This window comes from Oncorhynchus keta, chromosome 21, assembly GCF_023373465.1.
Source record: "Oncorhynchus keta strain PuntledgeMale-10-30-2019 chromosome 21, Oket_V2, whole genome shotgun sequence".
Classification (NCBI taxonomy): Eukaryota; Metazoa; Chordata; class Actinopteri; order Salmoniformes; family Salmonidae; genus Oncorhynchus; species Oncorhynchus keta.
This window is the reverse complement of record NC_068441.1, coordinates 43,146,671-43,166,980: the sequence shown is the minus strand read 5'-3', so window position 1 is coordinate 43,166,980 and position 20,310 is coordinate 43,146,671. Positions and strand designations below refer to the sequence as shown.

Here is a 20,310-nt window from a genome sequence, read left to right as displayed (position 1 = left end):
CTAGAAATGTACATGTTTTGTGTTCTTGTAGGAAGCAATCACTCTCCCAATGTTGACCAAAAATGAGAGAGAACAGGCCCAATAACTCCATACAACTAGCAATGAATATGAACATACAGTAAGTGTACACGTGGCTACATGCAGCTCTCGAGTTGATCTCAAAACAAGCACATCTACTCACGTCTGCTGGTGCCTGTTAATGCAATAGAATCCTAATGTGATGCTCTTTGCAAAATCTCTTACATAGGTTTTGCATACTAAGTCTTGCATAGTTAGTTTTATTTCGGTATGTTGCATTGAAAGTGGCTAATATCAACCCCTCTGAATCAGAGAGGTGCCTTTATCGAGGTCATCGGGGCCTGGGGAGCAGTTGTTGTGGGGGTTAAACTGCCTTGCTCAGGGGCAGAACAGCAGATTTTCCCAGAACAGCAGATTTTCTGGTTTGAGATAGTACTTAGATATGTTTCCAATATAATAACCGTGTATTTTGTTACATTGCTAGATAGATTAAAAACAGCAAACATGTCCTATTATAGGTGACAGTCTCTCAAGGTTACACTTGCTGGGTCAAGTATTGACCTGGGGACATTTGGGTGGTATTTTTGGTGGGACGGACGGATATCCAAACGGGGAAGGTGCCGAGGTTTGATGAACTAACTATCATGTCATCATCATCTCCTCTGAGACCCTCATCTCTCCCAGACAGTTTGGAGGTCCACCCCTCGATCACAACAGGAAGTGTTCTCACACGCGACGATTCTTTGGAGAAGCCTGCTAACAGGCCTTAATGGTCGCCTGGCTGGGCCTGCGGTTCCTCTGACCCACATTAGACAGCTTCCTCTTGGACCGCATGGGACCTCGGGACCCTTGTCTCAACTCCATGGTGTTCACGGGCCGGCTAGTTTATCAGGCTGGAGAATCTACAAGAACCTACAAGGCGGGCCATGAAAGCTCCTCTTTTATGATCCTACTTCCAAGGTTGAAGATTTGATCAGATTTAATAAAGGTAGGCTATAAAAGGCCTCTTCCGCTATATCCCTCTGACGTAACGTGCTCTTGATTTGGGCCGCTTGTATCCTCAGTCGCGATTGGCTGAGAGTGGACCTGGAGTGGGGATACGGATTCTTTTGTTAATTGTTTTGATGTTTTTTTATGTATAGTGTGTGGGGTTTGGCTGTTTTTAATAGCTAGGTACATCCTTTTCATGGACTGTGGTTTAGAATAGCGTGTGTATGTGGGATGGGTGTTTGTGTGTACGGACCGCATTGTGTCTAAAAATAGTAGTCTGGAGTGCACTGAGACACATAGCTGTACTTTCCCATGGGGGACCCAGTGGCCGGGGGCCGAAAAGGGAAGTTTCTGGGCCCCTGTCTGGGCCAGAGGGGGGAAAGGGGCCTGGTTCTCATGACACCTGACCCAGTCCACATCCTGTCCTCAGCCCCACAGCGTGGTGTGGTTAGGGGGCCGAGCCGGGCCAGTGGAGAGCCTCTGACCCAAACTAGATCCGGATGGCACTCTGACTGGCTCTCTGACTGTCTCTCTGGAGGCACAAGCATGGGGGAAACACACTGCTGTCACACCCTACATGGTGGTTTTCCCTATGTACTGTATACTAAGGACTGACTGGTTGGTCGTACAAACCATGTTTGTTTGATGGATCCTTTTTCATAAAAGTGGTAGCCCCCTCTGCTGGTCAAGAGAAGAGCTACAGTTAAAGTAAATAACTGATGGTTGGTTGTCTGTTATTTGTTAGTTGAATTAACTCAAAGTTGTTGTGTGAAGCAAGAAGGATTCGAACAAAATGTATTCTGAATTCGTTGATACTTTTGTTTTCTTAATGGTTTATGTGTCAGATAATGTTACCTCGAGTGAACATGTGTGTTAAGTTGATGATGGTTGACCCCTTGAAAATGGAACACGGCACAGAGAACAACTTAGTGAAAATATGATATTTTAATAATTAATATTACTTGGTAAAAGTTCAAGGCATTTTTTCAAGGCTTTTCATGACAAAGTTGAGTACAATTCAAATTCAACAGCTGTATTGTAGACCTACATAGGGCAAATAATTAATGGTACCAATCCTTAATAATGGTATAAAAAATTGACTTTACATGTCTTTACATGTCTGACTATCACATTGTAGCTTACAATTACATCCTTTGCATAGATTCAAAACCAAAGGGGCATATTAATAATTTCCTACGTAGAACACAAATATATCAACAACTATTGTGAATGAGATCAGATATAGCACTACTTAGTCTCAGAAATATATTACAGCATTTTATAAGATGTTCAATTCATAAATCAAATCAATTCACAACATAACCAATCATTTCATCATTTGATAAATAAATAAATACATAAATGAAAAGATTAATAAATAAACAAATATGTCTCTTGTGGAAGACATGTTTAAGGGGAATTAAGAGCTAATTGGCATATAAAAATAATACTGGAATGTAAATTATTGCAAGTAAATAAATAAGAATTCATAAAATAAATATTGAAAAAAAAATATTGACATTTTAAGAAGTTATTCAGTCCTCATCATCAGTTATCTTCTATGTTCTTGAACAACCCTCAATGCCATTATTATTGCTCTCTACCAAAAGGCAGGAAGAGGAAGACGAGTGTTGAGGAGTGCTCTCTTTGACAAGGGATGTGTTTATTAGGCACCGAATGGAAGAAATGGGACTGAAACAAAGAGAGGGACTACCTGGATTTGTCCAATAAGAAACCCTCATTTTCGCTTTCAGTTACGAAGCATTTTAAAATATTTTCTGTTATATGCCCTAATGAACACAACCCGGGTCTCTCTTGTAAGAAGATGTTATCTCAGTGAAACCAACCTGGATAAATAAGCTGAAATAGAAAATAAACTGATCCCTGATCAGTCCTCAGAGCAGCAGTCCTCTTCGTCTCCAGAGCCCTTGAAGCAGGCCGACTCGTAGTGCTTGTTCAGGTAGGACTTGAGTACAAAGCTCTTGCCGCAGTGCTTGCACTCATAGTGCTTGAAGGCTGAGTGTGTCTGCATGTGGGCACGCAGGTTGGAGCGGTCCGCAAACGCTTTGCCGCAGTGGGCACAGGCAAATGGTTTTTCGCCCGTGTGCGAGCGCATGTGACCCTGCAGCAGCCACGGCCGGCTGAACGCCTTGCTGCACACGCTGCACTCGTGCCGCAGGTCGTGGGTGAGCATGTGCATGGCCAGCGCCGGCATGGACACATAGGCCTTGTGGCACGTGAGGCACGTCCTGGCCTGCTGGCCGTCCAGGCTGCGGTGCGTCTGCTTGTGGCGGCTCAGGTTGGATGAAGTGGCGTAGGTCTTGCCACATTCGCCACACGTGTGGCGGCCCGGTCCCTTGGATTTCCCGGACTTCCCTTTGGCAGCCTTAGCCGCTGTGGCTCCTGTGGAGCTTTCTTCTGTACTGCTATCTCTCTCCTCACCTTCCTTGTGTTGGTGCCTGTGGTTGGCCCTTGTTCGAGAGCGGCCGTCGGAGATGAGGAAAGCGTCCACTGGGTAGTAGATGCTGCTCTCCGACTCGGTGGTGACGCTCGAGTGGGGGCTGTCGGGCTGCTCCATGTCATGGTCAGAGTAGTCCTCCCCCCCACTGCTCCCCGTGCTCCCCAGAGAGTACAGGGGCCCCACAGAGAGCCCGGTCTGCCGCTTCGAACCCAGCTCCTTTGTGCTCTGGCATATTGAGGGGATGACATAATCCTGGATGTAGCCTGTAGCAGGTTGGAAGAGAAAGATTTTGAATAAATAAGGGCATACATTTATAAAAATGTATACACATATTTACTAAATTATTTGTTACAAAATAGGTTTTGGGGTCGAGGATGTTATGGTTTTATGATTCCAGCACTCTTTCTGATGCCAGTTGAAAGCATCTTGTTGTTTTTTTGTTTTTTTTGTTGAGACATTGAATAAAAACCTCTCACTGGGCACAGACATCGATTCAACGTCTGTTCAACATTAGTTCAACATAATTTCATTGAAATTACATGGAAACGACGTTGATTCAACCAGTGTGTGTCCAGTGAGCTGGATCTTCCATGCGTTGCGAATCAATATGAAACTATACAAGAAACCAAAAGCAAGTACTTGGTTCAGCAAGATTTGCGAATTAAATATGAATGACTCTTCAGTGCACCGTTTTTCAGCGATCAATAACTCATCCGGCTCAGAACAAGGGTTGTATCCCAAATGGCACCATATTCCCTATATAATGCACTACTTTTGACCAGGGCCCATAGGGAATAGGGTGCCATTTGGGACGCATCTAAGGACAATCATTGCTAGCTACATCAAAAACACCATCACATACGAAACACAAGTTCTATGCATTTACACAACAGTCATAAAATTAAACACACTTGTTAGTTCTCCACAACCGATCCACCTGTCACCTTCCCATCCAATGCCACCATATATAAATCTGGGCCAAAATAGAATGTCTAAGAAGAGAAATTCCCCAAAGCTCTAATTCATTTCAAGCAGATCATTCTCCATTAGTGGCGTGTTGAAGGTGCCTGTGAGTATGGTAATAGAGAGATTGAATGACACGTGCAGTGTCATTTGAGGATGGGGATGGAAAGGAGGAGTTATAGTCTGATCTTGACAGCAGTATATTAAGCTCCCCCTGCAACACAAAGGGATTCAGACAGCTGGCATCCTAAATCTGGGAACAGATTATCCGGCAAGCCAAAGCTCTGTGGTTATGAAGGACATTCCACCAACAACAAGAACAAAACACACCACAAATTTTCGATGAAGTGTTTAGCCCTGAAATCACAGTATGAGTTGACAAAACCTGTACATCTAAAGTTGTTTGTACTCCCCTCTCATTTTTTTGAATCCATTTTGTGACATCATAAACAAATGATGTTACATAAAGCATGTTGCCCTTTTCCATTTAAGGTAATATGTTCTAATGTATGCTCTTTTTCACCATTTAACATTGAGTTTTGTCAATTCATCAGAGAAACATTATATTTTGTCAATGGATTTTAGAGGGGGAGAGAGAGGGATTTAATTTCTGCAATTCGACCCCCTGTGGGTATCTAGCATCCTGTAAGATCAGATGGGATGGAGGAGGATGAGGAGATGGAGATATGGAGGGGGGTTGGTGATGATAAGGGGAAAAGCTCAAGAATTACATTTACATTTACATTTAAGTCATTTAGCAGACGCTCTTATCCAGAGCGACTTACAAGAATAACAGCTAAGGACAAACCAGTCCCATGTGGATATCTGCTTTCTGGTGGTGATGGAGAGGTTTGGACCTCACAAAGGCTTGGATGGGATTTCAAGCCTAATGTACGCATCCATGTATACCATTATGCATGTACACAATAGTATTAAAGCCTGTTGTGTGATCTGCGCAGTATTAAATTGATTGGTCCAGTGTGACCTGAATACTATTTAGCATCACTGGAGTTAGAAAACAAAAGGATTGAATTGAAAACACAACATCACAGGCTTCATGTCAGAAGACATGGATCAAGAGGTTGATCCGTTTACTGAATATTTTTTTAAATAAAAGTAATTTTTAAAACAAATGCTTTTGTGATTTTTTCATTTCTGAACAAATACAGTATTGCAACAAAAAAAATATCTAAAACCTACAACTCTAATCTATATACTCCTGAGTGGCGCTGTGGTCTAAGGCACTGCATCTCAGTGCTAGAGGTGTCACTACAGACCCTGGTTTGATTCCAGGCTGTATCACAACCGGCCGTGATTGGGAGTCCCATAGGGCGGCGCAAAATTGGTCCAGCGTCGTTAGGGTTTGGTTGGGGTAGGCCGTCATTGGAAATAAGAATTTGTTCTTAACTGACTTGCTTAGTTAAATAAAGGTTAAATAAAAATAAATTAATAACAAATATACAGCAAGCAAATTAATGATGAAAATGCACTTTTTGTTTTCAATGTGTAGACAGAATTTTAAAGTAATCTAGACCCACCATTTTCACTCAAATGGACCGCCAAGTTGGTGGTGGACTCAGTGATGGCACGTGTGAGTGTGTACGATCCATCGTTGTGATGCTGATGAGGATGATTGAAGGAGGAGAAATCGTGGACCTTCAGTTGCTTCACCAAAAAGGAACGTGGCATTTTCTTGACGGGCTGTTCCTAATGCCACATATGAAGAACAAAACTGCACAGGAAAAAAGTCAAAGACCTGCACCCTTTAGAAAAGGCCTCAAGTCAAAGAAAACCAAAATGGTGGTGGACGATGCTTAAAGATGCTCTGAGATTTCCCTCACTGCTAAAACTCCCAGGCCTGAATAGCCTGAAAAGCCTCAGTCTGAATGCCAGAAGGAAGAGAAACAGAAAGGACAGAAGAGAAAGGGAAAATTGAAAGACAAAGGATAGGAGAAAGAACACAGAGAAATAAATAAAGTGTAGAGAGACAGAGGGTGAGAGAAGAGGAGATGGCTAGACTAGCTGAGCTCAGCACTCGCACAGGCTTTTATATGGAACACGAGTCCCCTAAGATCAGGTGGTGCCTTTGGAAAAGGGAGCCTGCTTAGCATTAATCCATCAAACATCCCCGGGGACACACATCAAATTACCACAAGCCGTCTGTGCATGCCAGCGCGCATACACACACACACACACACACACACACACACACACACACAGTGCACATGCACATTGCAGCCATCTCCCCCTCCTCCCCTCCCACCCCCACTCTTTTACCCCTTCATCACTCCGCTCACACAGAGAGAGAGAGCAGACAATAGCATGGCTGAAACACGTGGGTGACACTACACACAACATCTTGTCTCCTATTGTCTTACCCCCTTCTGCAGATATTAGAATATTTAACAGCTAAATGCTGATTAATGGAATTTGATTTCATAATGCTAATCTTCTTTTATAAGTATGTGTAAGTAGCAGTGGAGGCTGCTGATGGGAGGACAGCTCATGGTAATGGCTGTAACTGAGCAAATGGAATGGCATCAAACACATATAAACCATGTGTTTGATACCATTCCACTTATTCTGCTCCAGCCAATACTGGACTACCTGGCATGATGACTCCTTGCTGTCCCCAGTCCACCTGGCCGTGCTGCTGCTCCAGTTTCAACTGTTCTGCCTGCGGCTATGGAATCCTGACCTGTTCACCGGACTTGCTACCTGTTCCAGACCTATTATTTGACCATGCTGGTCATTTATGAACATTTGAACATCTTGGCCATGTTCTGTTATAATCTCCACCCGGCACAGCCAGAAGAGGACTGGCCACCCCTCATAGCCTGGTTCCTCTCTAGGTTTCTTCCTAGGTTTTGGCCTTTCTAGGGAGTTTTTCCTAGCCAACATGCTTCAACAACTGCATTGCTTGCTGTTTGGGGTTTTAGGCTGGGTTTCTGTACAGCACTTTGAGATATCAACTGATGTACGAAGGGCTATATAAATACATTTGATTTGATTTTGATTTGAATACCACGAGCCCATCCTCCCCAATTAAGGTGCCACCAACCTCCTGTAAATGGGGATATGGATTTTAACCAAAGGTAATATATAGGCAACTGCCAAAAATAAAGGAAACATTTAAATGAGGTAGTATATTGAAGTCAATTGAAAACAGGTGCTTCCACACAGGTGTGGTTCCTGAGTTAATTAAGAAATTAAAACATCCCATCATGCTTAGGGTCATGTATAAAAAATGCTGGGCAGCCCATTATTTTGGCTACCATGACGAGAAGAAGAGATCTCAGTGACTTTGAAAGAGGGAGCATAGAGGGTGTAAAGGGTTTGTGTGTCTCAGTCACCAGATCTCAACCCAGCGGCGCCTGAGACAGCGTTTTCCACCACCATCAACAAAACACCAAAATTCAAGACAGTTGTAGAATCTATGCCAATGTGCATTGAAGCTGTTCTGGCGGCTCGTGGTGGCCCAACGCCTTATTAATGCACTTTATGTTGGAGCTTCCTTTATTTTGGTAGTTACATGTACATATATGTGGCAGAGGCTGTAAAATGTGAATGTAGCCATCAGCCGTACATATTGAATTGGATGTAATGAACATTACATTGCGATGTGTATCTCCTCAGCATAAACCACTTCCACATTTTACATTTACATTGTTGACATTTCAGAGATACTGCAATCAGTGCTGAGACCACAGCTGCTATTGTTCACTCTCATCCCTGATTGTAGGTTTCTGGCAGTTTTATGTCCACTTAAGAATATCTTGACCCCAACGTCAACCGGATGTGACTTTTGGTCTGGCGGCTGGTACTCGGCTTTACCAAGGCCTGGACAGTGAGGATACACACACACAGGTGGGTTTATAGATTCTAAAGGTACAGTTGGACTAAATCGTGGGCCTTGAAAAGTCTTTGGATGTATTTTTGCTAAGGCACGAACAGAAGGAAAACCCTCTCCAACAACAAGAAAAGTGATACGCCTAATTTCACTCCTTTTGTGTTTAATTTCTTTTGGGGGAAACAAGTGTTTTACTCATACAAGGAACAAGGTAATGGTAGAAAATGTGCAATCCTGCAAATCTGTAAAGCTACTTACACATAAAGTACAACGTGTGTTTTTACTCCATACACAACATTGATTAATTTTGTGTGCGACTATGCACTATGTGACTAGCTAACCGCATAGCAAATAGGCCATACAGTGTGTTAGTAGGGAGGGGCTATTGTTGTCTGTTTTAGTAGAGATAATTGAGATAATTTGTGCTAATCGCATCCAGTCATTGGTGGAGGGCCCTCTGCAAAACAAATGCAGGTCCTTTTCACAAAGAACGTCTTTTCAGCGCTTCGCTAAAGTTGCTTTCTTCAGCACCTGACAATGAGACAGCTGCAAGCCAATGAATGAGCCTGATTGTCTTGTCCATTAATCGGCAGTAACCAGTGAGTGAATCTGAGAAAAGAAAGGAATTAACTTGTTTTCACCTTCACTCACTTATTTCTGAGTATGTACCGAGTTCAAAATGAAGAATTATTCTTTAAAAAAAATACTTTTTGTGTAGTCTTTATACATACAGTACCCATAATGCACATAAACATTTTCTTGACTTCAGCTGTATTTCTGCTCGGGAAAACAATGCTACATGGACCACAGGGATTCTGCATAGGACAAACACATGACAAAAACGCCACTTGAATTTTGAGGTGACTTGAAAAGGCATGTACAATCAACTCGATCCTCACCATCCCTATCCCACAGAAAGACCTTAACAAGAAGGTCTGATGAGAGGTCACGGAAAGAGATACGAGAAAAACATCAACCCATTAGATGTTGTGATAAGGGGGGAGAGATGGAGTAGGGTGGAAAGCTGTTGGGGGGCACAACGGGGGTTGTACAACTACATTTTAATCTAGTCGGGCCTCAATCCTGATAAAAGGATTCTGTCCGTCTCTCTCCTCTCCATTTCGGTGGTCATCAATCAAACGTGTCACTCCCTCCCTCCCAACGGTCTTTGTCCACGATGTCCATCCGTTGTGGTGGTGTGAGGAGGACCAGGTCTCCTGGGAACTGAGACCTACAGAAGGCAGAAGAAGAGAGAATAAGGTGCATTAGGAGGAGAAAGCTGTGACATGATGCCTGATCTGGATGGATGCTAGTGCAGACAATAGGAGAAATGTACTGTACTGCATGAGACATTCATTTCAATAGTACTTGTGATTGTGTTCTTATTGATCAATAATGATACATTACAAACCAGGAACACAGGACACAAGAACATGATTATTTCTTTTATAGCGCTAAAACGTGGACTGTGGCCATTTTCGCTCAAACAACCCCCTGTATAAAAATACAAAATAAATATAGAAACAACATGCAACGGTCAGCTCCAGACAGTAGATCAATGACATTACACAATGTTTAAAATGCTGACGAGTGCCTGTTTGGTGCATTCTATTGTGTCTCAGAAAAAGAACATGTGTCCACTACACTGATAAGCCATAAAAAAAAAAGATTATGTCGCACCATTTATGTCTATCGCATTACTGAAATAACCCGATTTTATTGGCTAAATGTCCCAATAGCATCCCGTTGTCCTTGGCTCCTGATATTGATAAAGGGGCTTGCGCCTCAAATGTCACCATATCCCTATATAGTGCACTACTTTTTTACCTGGACCCATAGGGCTCTGGTTAAAATGTGGAGAGTAGGGTCTCATTTGGGACACATCCAGAGTGAATGAACTTTCGTAGGAGGACACTTGGCCTTGGGACTTCATGCTTGCCAATAATACTGCATATTCCTAATCATATATCATATATAGCACATATCACTTCCCTTGTCCCTATTCAATATGCAATCAACTGATGGTGCCACTTGGGGTGACATTGTCTATACAAGTGTCATCCGGTGGCCTTGAGAGCACTTACACTAAATGGCTCTTTGTCAGATAGCCCTTCAGCGCTCGCGGTTCAATTGCACTGTCAAAGGGAGTATTATTAATTATTAGTGGTAGTATTAACCTGCAGGAGAATTACCTACCAGAGGATCACTGTATCTGTATATGAGCTGAAAAAGGAATGTTGGGAGAACGCATCATCAATTCGGCCTAATTGAGGGGCACGTGGCACGTGCAGGAAAGTGTGTGTCTGTGTCTGTGTTGGGGGGTTCGAGGAGAGGTTACAATGGGTGTGATAGTGGCCAGCTGTAGTGCTGAGACCACGAGCTGTGTGTTAGAGGGGAGGGGGTCTAAGGGGGGAAGTGGTGTGGGTGTGTTCAGGGGGGAGGGAATTCTCACCCTCTCACACTCTTTGTCCCGGGGCCATCTGCTCAGGGTTTCGTAATGGGGCGTGTAGTAGTGTGAGGGGGTGTAAGGGGTGGGATATTGGTAGAGGGCTACATTCCGTCACCTTAAAGCCATGCGACAGCCAGCAACTCAGCTGCTCCCCTTGGGACCAGGCTATTGGGGCCGAAGCCTGGCGCCGTGAGATGGAGATGTACAGTGGCCCAAGTGACCTTGCCGAAATGACTCTCCATTTACCTTATCAGTTGCATTGGTTTATCAGCCGTTGTAGTTTTTTTTTCAGAATAAAGGGGGGAAATATCTGGGTTCGACACGTATGGCACGACGGCACTAACAAAGCAGTTGGCTCCAGTCAAACCTGACGGGAAGTCAGGATTACTAACATATAACATATAACTTTATCTTCTTAGAATGGGTGCCTTTGGTAAGTATTTTTTTATTATAAATGAGCTATGCTAGATAGAAGACTGACAACCTTGTCAACAGCTCCTCTGCAGCCCCCAAGTAAGCTGAACTAGCCCTCAGTTTCCCTCTGTTTATTTGTCATTATTATCAAGGGAGGGAAAACTCACCTTCCACTATTCTCCAATGTCCAAGAATCTAAACAAAATCAACACATTTTTTATTTAATGAGAAAGTCCAAAAGGACATATGACAGAGTATGATCAACTTAATCAATAGCCGTTTCAATCAACGGGACAAATCTCAAAGCAAACCCAAAATGATACATGTACTGTATGTGCGCCGTCCTTCGAAATGAAACACAAAGTAAACAACCTGTCTCATTTAGCTAATTGGCACTCTAGTTGTGGGTCTCACTCTCTTTGAGCGAGTGTGTGTGTGTGTGTGTGTGTGTGTGTGTGTGTGTGTGTGTGTGTGTGTGTGTGTGTGTGTGTGTGTGTGTGTGTGTGTGTGTGTGTGTGTGTGTGTGTGTGTGTGTGTGTGTGTGTGTGTGTGTGTGTGTGTGTGTGTGTGTGTGTGTGTGTGACTATTGACGAGCAGATGGGCCTCTCAAAACTGCTCGGTGCAGCCTCATACACATCGGGTCATGCTGGAGAATGGTGTGGGACTATGTGTGTCAGTGGATCATGTGACTCCTCCCACAACTGGTCTTCTCTCTGTCTGTGTTTGACATCTGAACGCAACAAATGGAGTGCAATCAGAGAGTGGAGTCAATCATGAAGATGTGTGTGACTACAGATATGTAATTTGATGATCAGGCAGTTGGTCTAATGAACACAAGTTTACGACATTAAATTAATAAATATCAGATATACACTACCGTTCAAAAGTTTGAGGTCACTTAAAAATGTCCTTGTTTTTGAAAGAAAAGCAAAAATAATTGTCCATTAAAATAACATCAAATTGATTAGATATCAGTGTAGACATTGTTAATGTTGTAAATGACTATTGTAGCTGGAAACAGCTGACTTTTTAAATGGAATATCTACATAGGCGTACAGAGGCCCAATATCAGCAAACGATCACCCCTGTGTTCCAATGACGTTGTGTTAGCTAGTCCAATTTTATAATTTTAAAAGGATCATTAGAAAACCGTTTTGCAATTATGTTAGCACAGCTGAAATCTGTTGTTCTGATTAAAGAAGCAATACAACTAGCCTTCTTTAGACTAGTTGAGTATCTGGAGCATCAGCATTTGTGGGTTCGATTACAGGCTCAAAATGGCCAGAAACAAAGAACTATCTTCTGAAACTCATCAGTCTATTCTTGTTCTGAGAAATGAAGGCTATTCCATGAGAGAAATTGCCAAGAAACTGAAGATCTCGTACAATGCTGTGTACTTCTCCCTTCACAGAACAGCGCAAACTGGCCCTAACCAGAATTGAACGAGGAGTGGGAGGCCCCGGTGCACAACTGAGCAAGAGGACAAGTGCATTAGAGTGTCAGTTTGAGAAACAGATTCCTCACAAGTCCTCAACTGGCAGCTTCATTAGTACCTGCAAAACACCAACGTCAACTGTGAAGAGGCGACTCCAGGATTTTGACCTTCTAGGCAGAGTTGCAAAGAAAAAGCCATATCTCAGACTTGCCAATAAAAAGAAAAGATTAGGACGGTCAAAAGAACATAGACACTGGACAGAGGAAAATTGGGAAAAAAGTGTTATGGACAGACGAATCTAAGTTTGAGGCGTTCGGATCACAAAGAGGAACATTCGTGAGATGCAGAAAAAAATGAAAAGATCCTGGAGGAGTACTTGACGCCATCTGTTAAGCATGGTGGAGGCAATGTGATGGTCTGGGGGTGCTTTGGTGGTGGTAAAATTGGAGATTTGTACAGGGTAAAGGGGATCTTGAAGAAGGAGGCTTTATCACTCCATTTTGCAATGCCGTGCCATACCCTGTGGACAACGCTTAATTGGAGCCAATTTCCTCCTACAACAGGACAATGACCCAATGCACAGATCCAAACTCTGCAAGAACTATTTAGAGAAGTAGCAGTCAGCAAATGCATGCACCAAATGTGTGGAGTCACAAGCTTGACGTAGTCATTGAGTGCTATGTATATGGGACCAAATACTTTTTTTACTACTTTAACACACATATAAGTGAATTTGTCCAAATACTTTTGGTCCCCTACAAATGGTGGGACTATGTGCAAACCATGCTGTAATTTCTAAACGGTTCACCCGATATGGATGAAAATACCCTCAAATTAGATCTGACAGTCTGCACTTTAACCTCATAGTCGCATTGTAGCATTTCCAAATCCAAAGAGCTGGAGTACAGAGCCTAAACAACAACAAAAATGTGTTGGAGCTCACTGTATGTACAGTATATTGGAGTCATATTCTATTTGATATTCTTATTCATATTCCAAAACGGGTTAGCCCTGCCTAGCATAAGCTACATCAGTTAACATCATTTGAATGAACATTCTACATCGCCATGGGAATTATTGCATCAGAATAATGAAATCAAATTGTATTAGTCACATGCGCTGAATTACAACAGGTGTTACAGTGAAAGGCTTACTTACGAGCCCCGAACCAACCATGCAGTTTTAAAAAAATATGAATAAGAAAAATAACAATATCGAGACTATATACAGGGGGGTACCAGTACAGTCAATGTGCGGGGGTACCGGTTAGTTGAGACGAGACAATATGTACATGTAGTTATTAAAGTGACTATGCATAGATGATAACAACAGTCTGGGTAGCCATTTGATTAGGTGTTCAGGAGACTTATGGCTTGGGGGTAGAAGCCGTTTAGAAGCTTCATGGACCTAGACTTGGCGCTCCGCTTGCCGTGCGGTAGCAGAGAGAACAGTCTATGACTAGGGTGGCCGGAGTCTTAGACCATTTTTAGGGCCTTCCTCTGACACCGCCTGGTATAGAGTTCCTGGATGGCAGGAAGCTTGGCCGTTCCCACTGCCCTCTGTAGTGCCTTGCGGTCGGAGGCCGAGCAGTTGCCATACCAGGTGGTGATGCAACCAGTCGGGATGCTCTTGATGGTGCAACTGTTGAACCCTTTGAGGATCTGAGGATCCATGCCAAATCTTTTCAGTCTCCTGAGGGGGAATAGTTTTTGTCGTGCCCTCTTCACGACTATCTTGGTGTGCTTGGACCGTGTTAGTTTGTTGGTGATGTGGACACCAAGGAACTTGAAACTCTCAAACTGCTCCACTGCAGCCCCGTCGATGAGAATTGGGGCGTGCTCGGTCCTCTTTTTCCTGTAGTCCACAATCATCTCCTTTATCTTGATCACATTGAGGGAGAGGTTGTTGTCCTGGCATCACATGGCCAGGTCTCTGACCTCCTCCCTATAGGCTGTCTCATCGTTGTCAGTGATCAGGCCTACCACTGTTGTGTCATTGGCAAACTTAATGATGGTGTTGGAGTCGTGCCTGGCCATGCAGTCATGAGTGAACAGGGAGTACAGGAGGTGACTGAGCACACACCCCTGAGGGGCCCCTGTGTTGAGGATCTGCGTGACGGATGTGTTGCTATCTACCCTTTTTATTATTTTATTTTTTACCTTTATTTAACCAGGCAAGTCAGTTAAGAACAAATTCTTATTTTCAATGACAGCCTAGGAACAGTGGGTTAACTGCCTTGTTCAGGGGCAGAATGACAGATTTGTACCTTGTTCGCTCGGGATTTGAACTTGCAACCTTCCGGTTACTAGTCCAACGCTCTAACCACTAGGCTATGCTGCCGTCCCACCAGATGGGGGTGGCCCGTCAGGAACTGGGATCCAGTTGCAGAGGAAGGAAGGTGTTTTGTTCCAGGGTCCTTAGCTTATTGATGAGCTTTGAGGGCACTATGGTGTTGAACGCTGAGCTGTAGTTCACACATAGGTGTTCCTTTTGTCCAGGTGGAAAAGGGCAGTGTGGAGTATGCATCATCTGTGGGTCTGTAAGTGCGGTATGCAAATTGGAGTGGGTCTATGGTTTCTGGGATAATGTGAGCCATTTTTTATATGTATTTTATCTTTATTTAACCAGGCAAGTCAGTTAAGAACATATTCTTATTTTCAATGACGGCCTGGGAACAGTGGGTTAACTGCCTGTTCAGGGGCAGAACGACAGATTTGTACCTTGTCAGCTCGGGGGTTTGCACTCGCAACCTTCCGGTTACTAGTCCAACACTCTAACCACTAGGCTACGCTGCCGCCCCCATGACCAGCCTTTCGAAGCACTTCATAGCAACAGACGTGAGTGCTACGAGTCGGTAGTCTTTAGGCAGGTTACCTTAATGGTCTTGCGCACAGGCACTATGGTGGTCTGCTTAAAACATGTTGGAATTACAGACTCGGACAGGGAGAGGTTGAAATGTCAGTGAAGACACTTACCAGTTGGTCAGTGCATGCTCACAGTACACGTCCTGGTAATCCTTCTGGCCCAGTGGCCTTACTCACATCGTCTGCGGAGAGCGTGATCACACAGCCTTACAGACAGCTGGTGCTTTCATGCATGTTTCAGTGTTTTTTGCATATATGTAGTTTAACTCGTCTGGTAGGCTCGTGTCACTGGGCAGCTCTCGGCTGGTGCTTTCCTTTGTATTTGTGAGTGTACCCATGAGGTTACCAGTAGTTCCTAACGGCATCCTACAAACACCTGTGTCCTGCTTGTCAGTTGGACCCATTTGATCCAGCAGCAAGAGATGGGTTCCGATTATTGAGAATTCCTATCCTAATATGGTGATTGAGCAATTAGCCCTCAACCACTGACATGCAGTGCCTTAGACTGCTGCGCCACTCGGGAGCCCCACCCAAGTGGCTCCCGAACTTAATCATGCAGCTGACGTGACATTTTAGTTCTGGGTTAACCAAGAGGATCATTAAAAGTCGTGCTATAAATTCACAGACAACACAAAGATTCCTTGATGCCCTTCCAGACTCCCTCTGCCTACCCAAGGACGCCAGAGGACAAAAATCAGTTAACCACCTAACTGAGGATCTCAATTTAACCTTGCGCAATACCCTAGATGCTGTTGCACCCCTAAAAACTAAAAACATTTCTCATAAGAAACTAGCTCCCTGGTACACAGAAAATACCCGAGCTCTGAAGCAGGCTTCCAGAAAATTGGAACGGAAATGGCGCCACACCAAACTGGAAGTCTTCCGACTAGCTTGGAAAGACGGTACCGTGCAGTACCGAAGAGCCCTTACTGCTGCTCGATCATCCTATTTTTCTAACTTAATTGAGGAAAATAAGAACAATCCGAAATTCCTATTTGATACTGTTGCAAAGTTAAATAAAAAGCAGCATTCCCCAAGAGAGGATGACTTTCACTTTAGCAGTGATAAATTCATGAACTTCTTTGAGGAAAAGATTATGATTATTAGAAAGCAAATTACAGACTCCTCTTTAAACCTGCGTATTCCTCCAAACCTCAGTTGTCCTGAGTCTGCACAACTCTGCCAGGACCTAGGATCAAGAGAGACGCTCAAGTGTTTTAGTACTATATCTCTTGACACAATGATGAAAATAATCATGGCCTCTAAACCTTCAAGCTGCATACTGGACCCTATTCCAACTAAACTACTGAAAGAGCTGCTTCCTGTGCTTGGCCCTCCTATGTTGAACATAATAAACGGCTCTCTATCCACTGGATGTGTACCAAACTCACTAAAAGTGGCAGTAATAAAGCCTCTCTTGAAAAAGCCAAACCTTGACCCAGAAAATATTAAAAACTATCGGCCTATATCGAATCTTCCATTCCTCTCAAAAATTTTAGAAAAGGCTGTTGCACAGCAACTCACTGCCTTCCTGAAGACAAACAATGTATACGAAATGCTTCAGTCTGGTTTTAGACCCCATCATAGCACTGAGACGGCACTTGTGAAGGTGGTAAATTACATTTTAATGGCATCGGACCGAGGCTCTGCATCTGTCCTCGTGCTCCTAGACCTTAGTGCTGCTTTTGATACCATCGATCACCACATTCTTTTGGAGAGATTGGAAACCCAAATTGGTCTACACGGACATGTTCTGGCCTGGTGTAGATCTTATCTGTCGGAAAGATATCAGTTTGTCTCTGTGAATGGTTTGTCCTCTGACAAATCAACTGTAAATTTCGGTGTTCCTCAAGGTTCTGTTTTAGGACCACTATTGTTTTCACTATACATTTTACCTCTTGGGGATGTTATTCGAAAACATAATGTTAACTTTCACTGCTATGCGGATGACACACAGCTGTACATTTCAATGAAACATGGTGAAGCCCCAAAATTGCCCTCGCTAGAAGCATGTGTTTCAGACATAAGGAAGTGGATGGCTGCAAACTTTCTACTATTAAACTCGGACAAAACAGAGATGCTTGTTCTAGGTCCCAAGAAACAAAGAGATCTTCTGTTGAATCTGACAATTAATCTTAATGGTTGTACAGTCGTCTCAAATAAAACTGTGAAGGACCTCGGCGTTACTCTGGACCCTGATCTCTCTTTTGAAGAACATATCAAGACCATTTCGAGGACAGCTTTTTTCCATCTACGTAATATTGCAAAAATCTGAAACTTTCTGTCCAAAAATTATGCAGAAAAATTAATCCATGCTTTTGTCACTTCTAGGTTAGACTACTGCAATGCTCTACTTTCCAGCTACCCGGATAAAGCACTAAATAGACTTCAGTTAGTGCTAAATACGGCTGCTAGAATCCTGACTAGAACCAAAAAATGTGATCATATTACTCCAGTGCTAGCCTCTCTACACTGGCTTCCTGTCAAAGCAAGGGCTGATTTCAAGGTTTTACTGCTAACCTACAAAGCATTACATGGGCTTGCTCCTACCTATCTCTCTGATTTGGTCCTGCCGTACATACCTACACGTACGCTACGGTCACAAGACGCAGGCCTCCTAATTGTCCCTAGAATTTCTAAGCAAACAGCTGGAGGCGGGCTTTCTCCTATAGAGCTCCATTTTTATGGAACGGTCTGCCTACCCATGTCAGAGACGCAAACTCGGTCTCAACCTTTAAGTCTTTACTGAAGACTCATCTCTTCAGTGGGTCATATGATTGAGTGTAGTCTGGCCCAGGAGTGGGAAGGTGAACGGAAAGGCTCTGGAGCAACGAACCGCCCTTGCTGTCTCTGCCTGGCCAGTTCCCCTCTTTCCACTGGGATTCTCTGCCTCTAACCCTATTACAGGGGCTGAGTCACTGGCTTACTGGGGCTCTCTCATGCTGTCCCTGCAGGGGGTGCGTCACCTGAGTGGGTTGATTCACTGTTGTGGTCATCCTGTCTGGGTTGGCGGCTGCTCCAGTTTCAACTGTTCTGCCTTACTATTATTTGACCATGCTGGTCATTTATGAACATTTGAACATCTTGGCCATGTTCTGTTATAATCTCCACCCGGCACAGCCAGAAGAGGACTGGCCACCCCACATATGCTCTCTCTAATTCTCTTTTTCTTTCTCTCTCTCTCTCGGAGGACCTGAGCCCAAGGACCGTGCCCCAGGACGACCTGACATGATGACTCCTTGCTGTCCCCATTCCACTTGACTGTGCTGCTGCTCCAGTTTCAACTGTTCTGCCTTGTTATTATTCGACCATGCTGGTCATTTATGAACATTTGAACATCTTGGCCATGTTCTGTTATAATCTCCACCCGACACAGCCAGAAGAGGACTGGCCACCCCACATAGCCTGGTTCCTCTCTAGGTTTCTTCCTAGGTTTTGGCCTTTCTAGGGAGTTTTTCCTAGCCACCGTGCTTCTACACCTGCATTGCTTGCTGTTTGGGGTTTTGGGCTGGGTTTCTGTACAGCACTTTGAGATATCAGCTGATGTACGAAGGGCTATATAAATAAAATGTGATTGATTGATTGATTGACTGATTATAAGATAAGACATTATAAGACATTATACAGGGGTCATACATGCTCATAACAGGTCTTACAATGCATAATACCTGCATCATAATGCATTATTCATTCAGGCTTTAAGTAAAGGGTTACCCAATGGTTCAATGAAAAAGAACAGTCTACTTTCCTTATAATTTTTACAATGAGATGTTCTGATGGAAAATCACATAAGCCTAGCTGATCTTAAATCATGTGATTCTAAGTATTTGCTGTTGATGTGAATGATTGCCTAAACCACAATACCCCCCCAAAATCCTGATTGAAAACCTATATATTGCTGGGGCCATATTCATAAACCATTGCAGAATAGGACTGCTGATCTAGAATCAGTTTAGCCTTTTAGATCATAAAGAATGAGACTTCATGGACAAGAGGGACCTGATCCTATTCAGCACTTCTACTATGAAGAACTTTATAAATACAGGCCCTGATATAATGAGGTGTACTCTAATTTTGGCACTCCTTTGAGTTCACAGAGTTCTCCATATTGTGTGACATAGCCCATAGGAGACTGGGGCACCCCCAGCTGTGTCTCCCATTGTGATGAATTTGTGCTGCTTTCCCCTAAAAACCGCCCAGGTCACGTAACTCTTTGTTCCATCTCTACGTTGGCCTCGCAGGAGAGGAGCGGTGGCTGAGCCCGGCGGCCAAAGGGGAACAGCTGTTGAATGAGGACCAGTGGTCTGCTTCCCATAGAGATGCTGCACCTTGCAAGTCACTGTACCAAGATGGACGAGAACAATCCCCATTTTCTGAGCAGACATGTTTCCTACTCAGCGGATGACCACTTACTTCATAAAGGACTTTTCTCCCCCAATTGGTCTTCCCCAAATCTTCTCTCTGGGTGGGTGGCTACTTCACCCTCTCTGGCTTTGACAAATGAGAAAGACCAGTGTCAAATCAGGACGTCCATCCTTCCAGTATCATGAAAATCTGCATGACGCTACAGAAGTCTTTCCGTCAAAGCCTAGTGTCACATTTGACATTTGCCACAGAAAGACCCAGGGGAACTTGTTGGACATCCTGAGATTTCAGTTTGCAGATGTCTGCAATCTTTTTAATCAAATTAGCATAGGGATTACATATTGGGCCACATTTGCTGTGTTTAATTATAAACTGGGTGATTCAAGCCCTGAATGGAAATTGGCTGACAGCTGTGGTATATCAGACTGTATACCATGGGTATAACAAAACATTTATTTTTACTGCTCTAATTACATTGGGTAACCAGTTTATAATACCAAT

General features: G+C 43.6%; 1 protein-coding gene across 1 annotated transcript; it reads right to left on the bottom strand.

Moving 5' to 3' along the window:
* Positions 1 to 1,940: 1,940 nt before the first annotated feature.
* On the bottom strand, positions 1,941 to 6,611 carry LOC118399816 (transcriptional repressor scratch 2-like). The gene is made up of 2 exons (XM_035796049.2): positions 5,971 to 6,611; positions 1,941 to 3,732 (listed from the first exon to the last, which is right to left on the bottom strand). Exons 1-2 carry the CDS (start codon positions 6,119 to 6,121, stop codon positions 2,897 to 2,899), a joined length of 987 nt encoding a protein of 328 aa, XP_035651942.1. The 5' UTR covers positions 6,122 to 6,611; the 3' UTR covers positions 1,941 to 2,896.
* Positions 6,612 to 20,310: the final 13,699 nt, after the last annotated feature.

Bases quoted from the DNA above. Each gene is read 5' to 3' on its own strand.
- LOC118399816 (XM_035796049.2), bottom strand. From the start codon at position 6,121: ATGCCACGTTCCTTTTTGGTGAAGCAACTGAAGGTCCACGATTTCTCC. The intron at 3,733-5,970 runs GTGGGTCTAGAT...AACCTGCTACAG, and splicing joins GGTCCATTTGAGTGAAAATG to GCTACATCCAGGATTATGTC.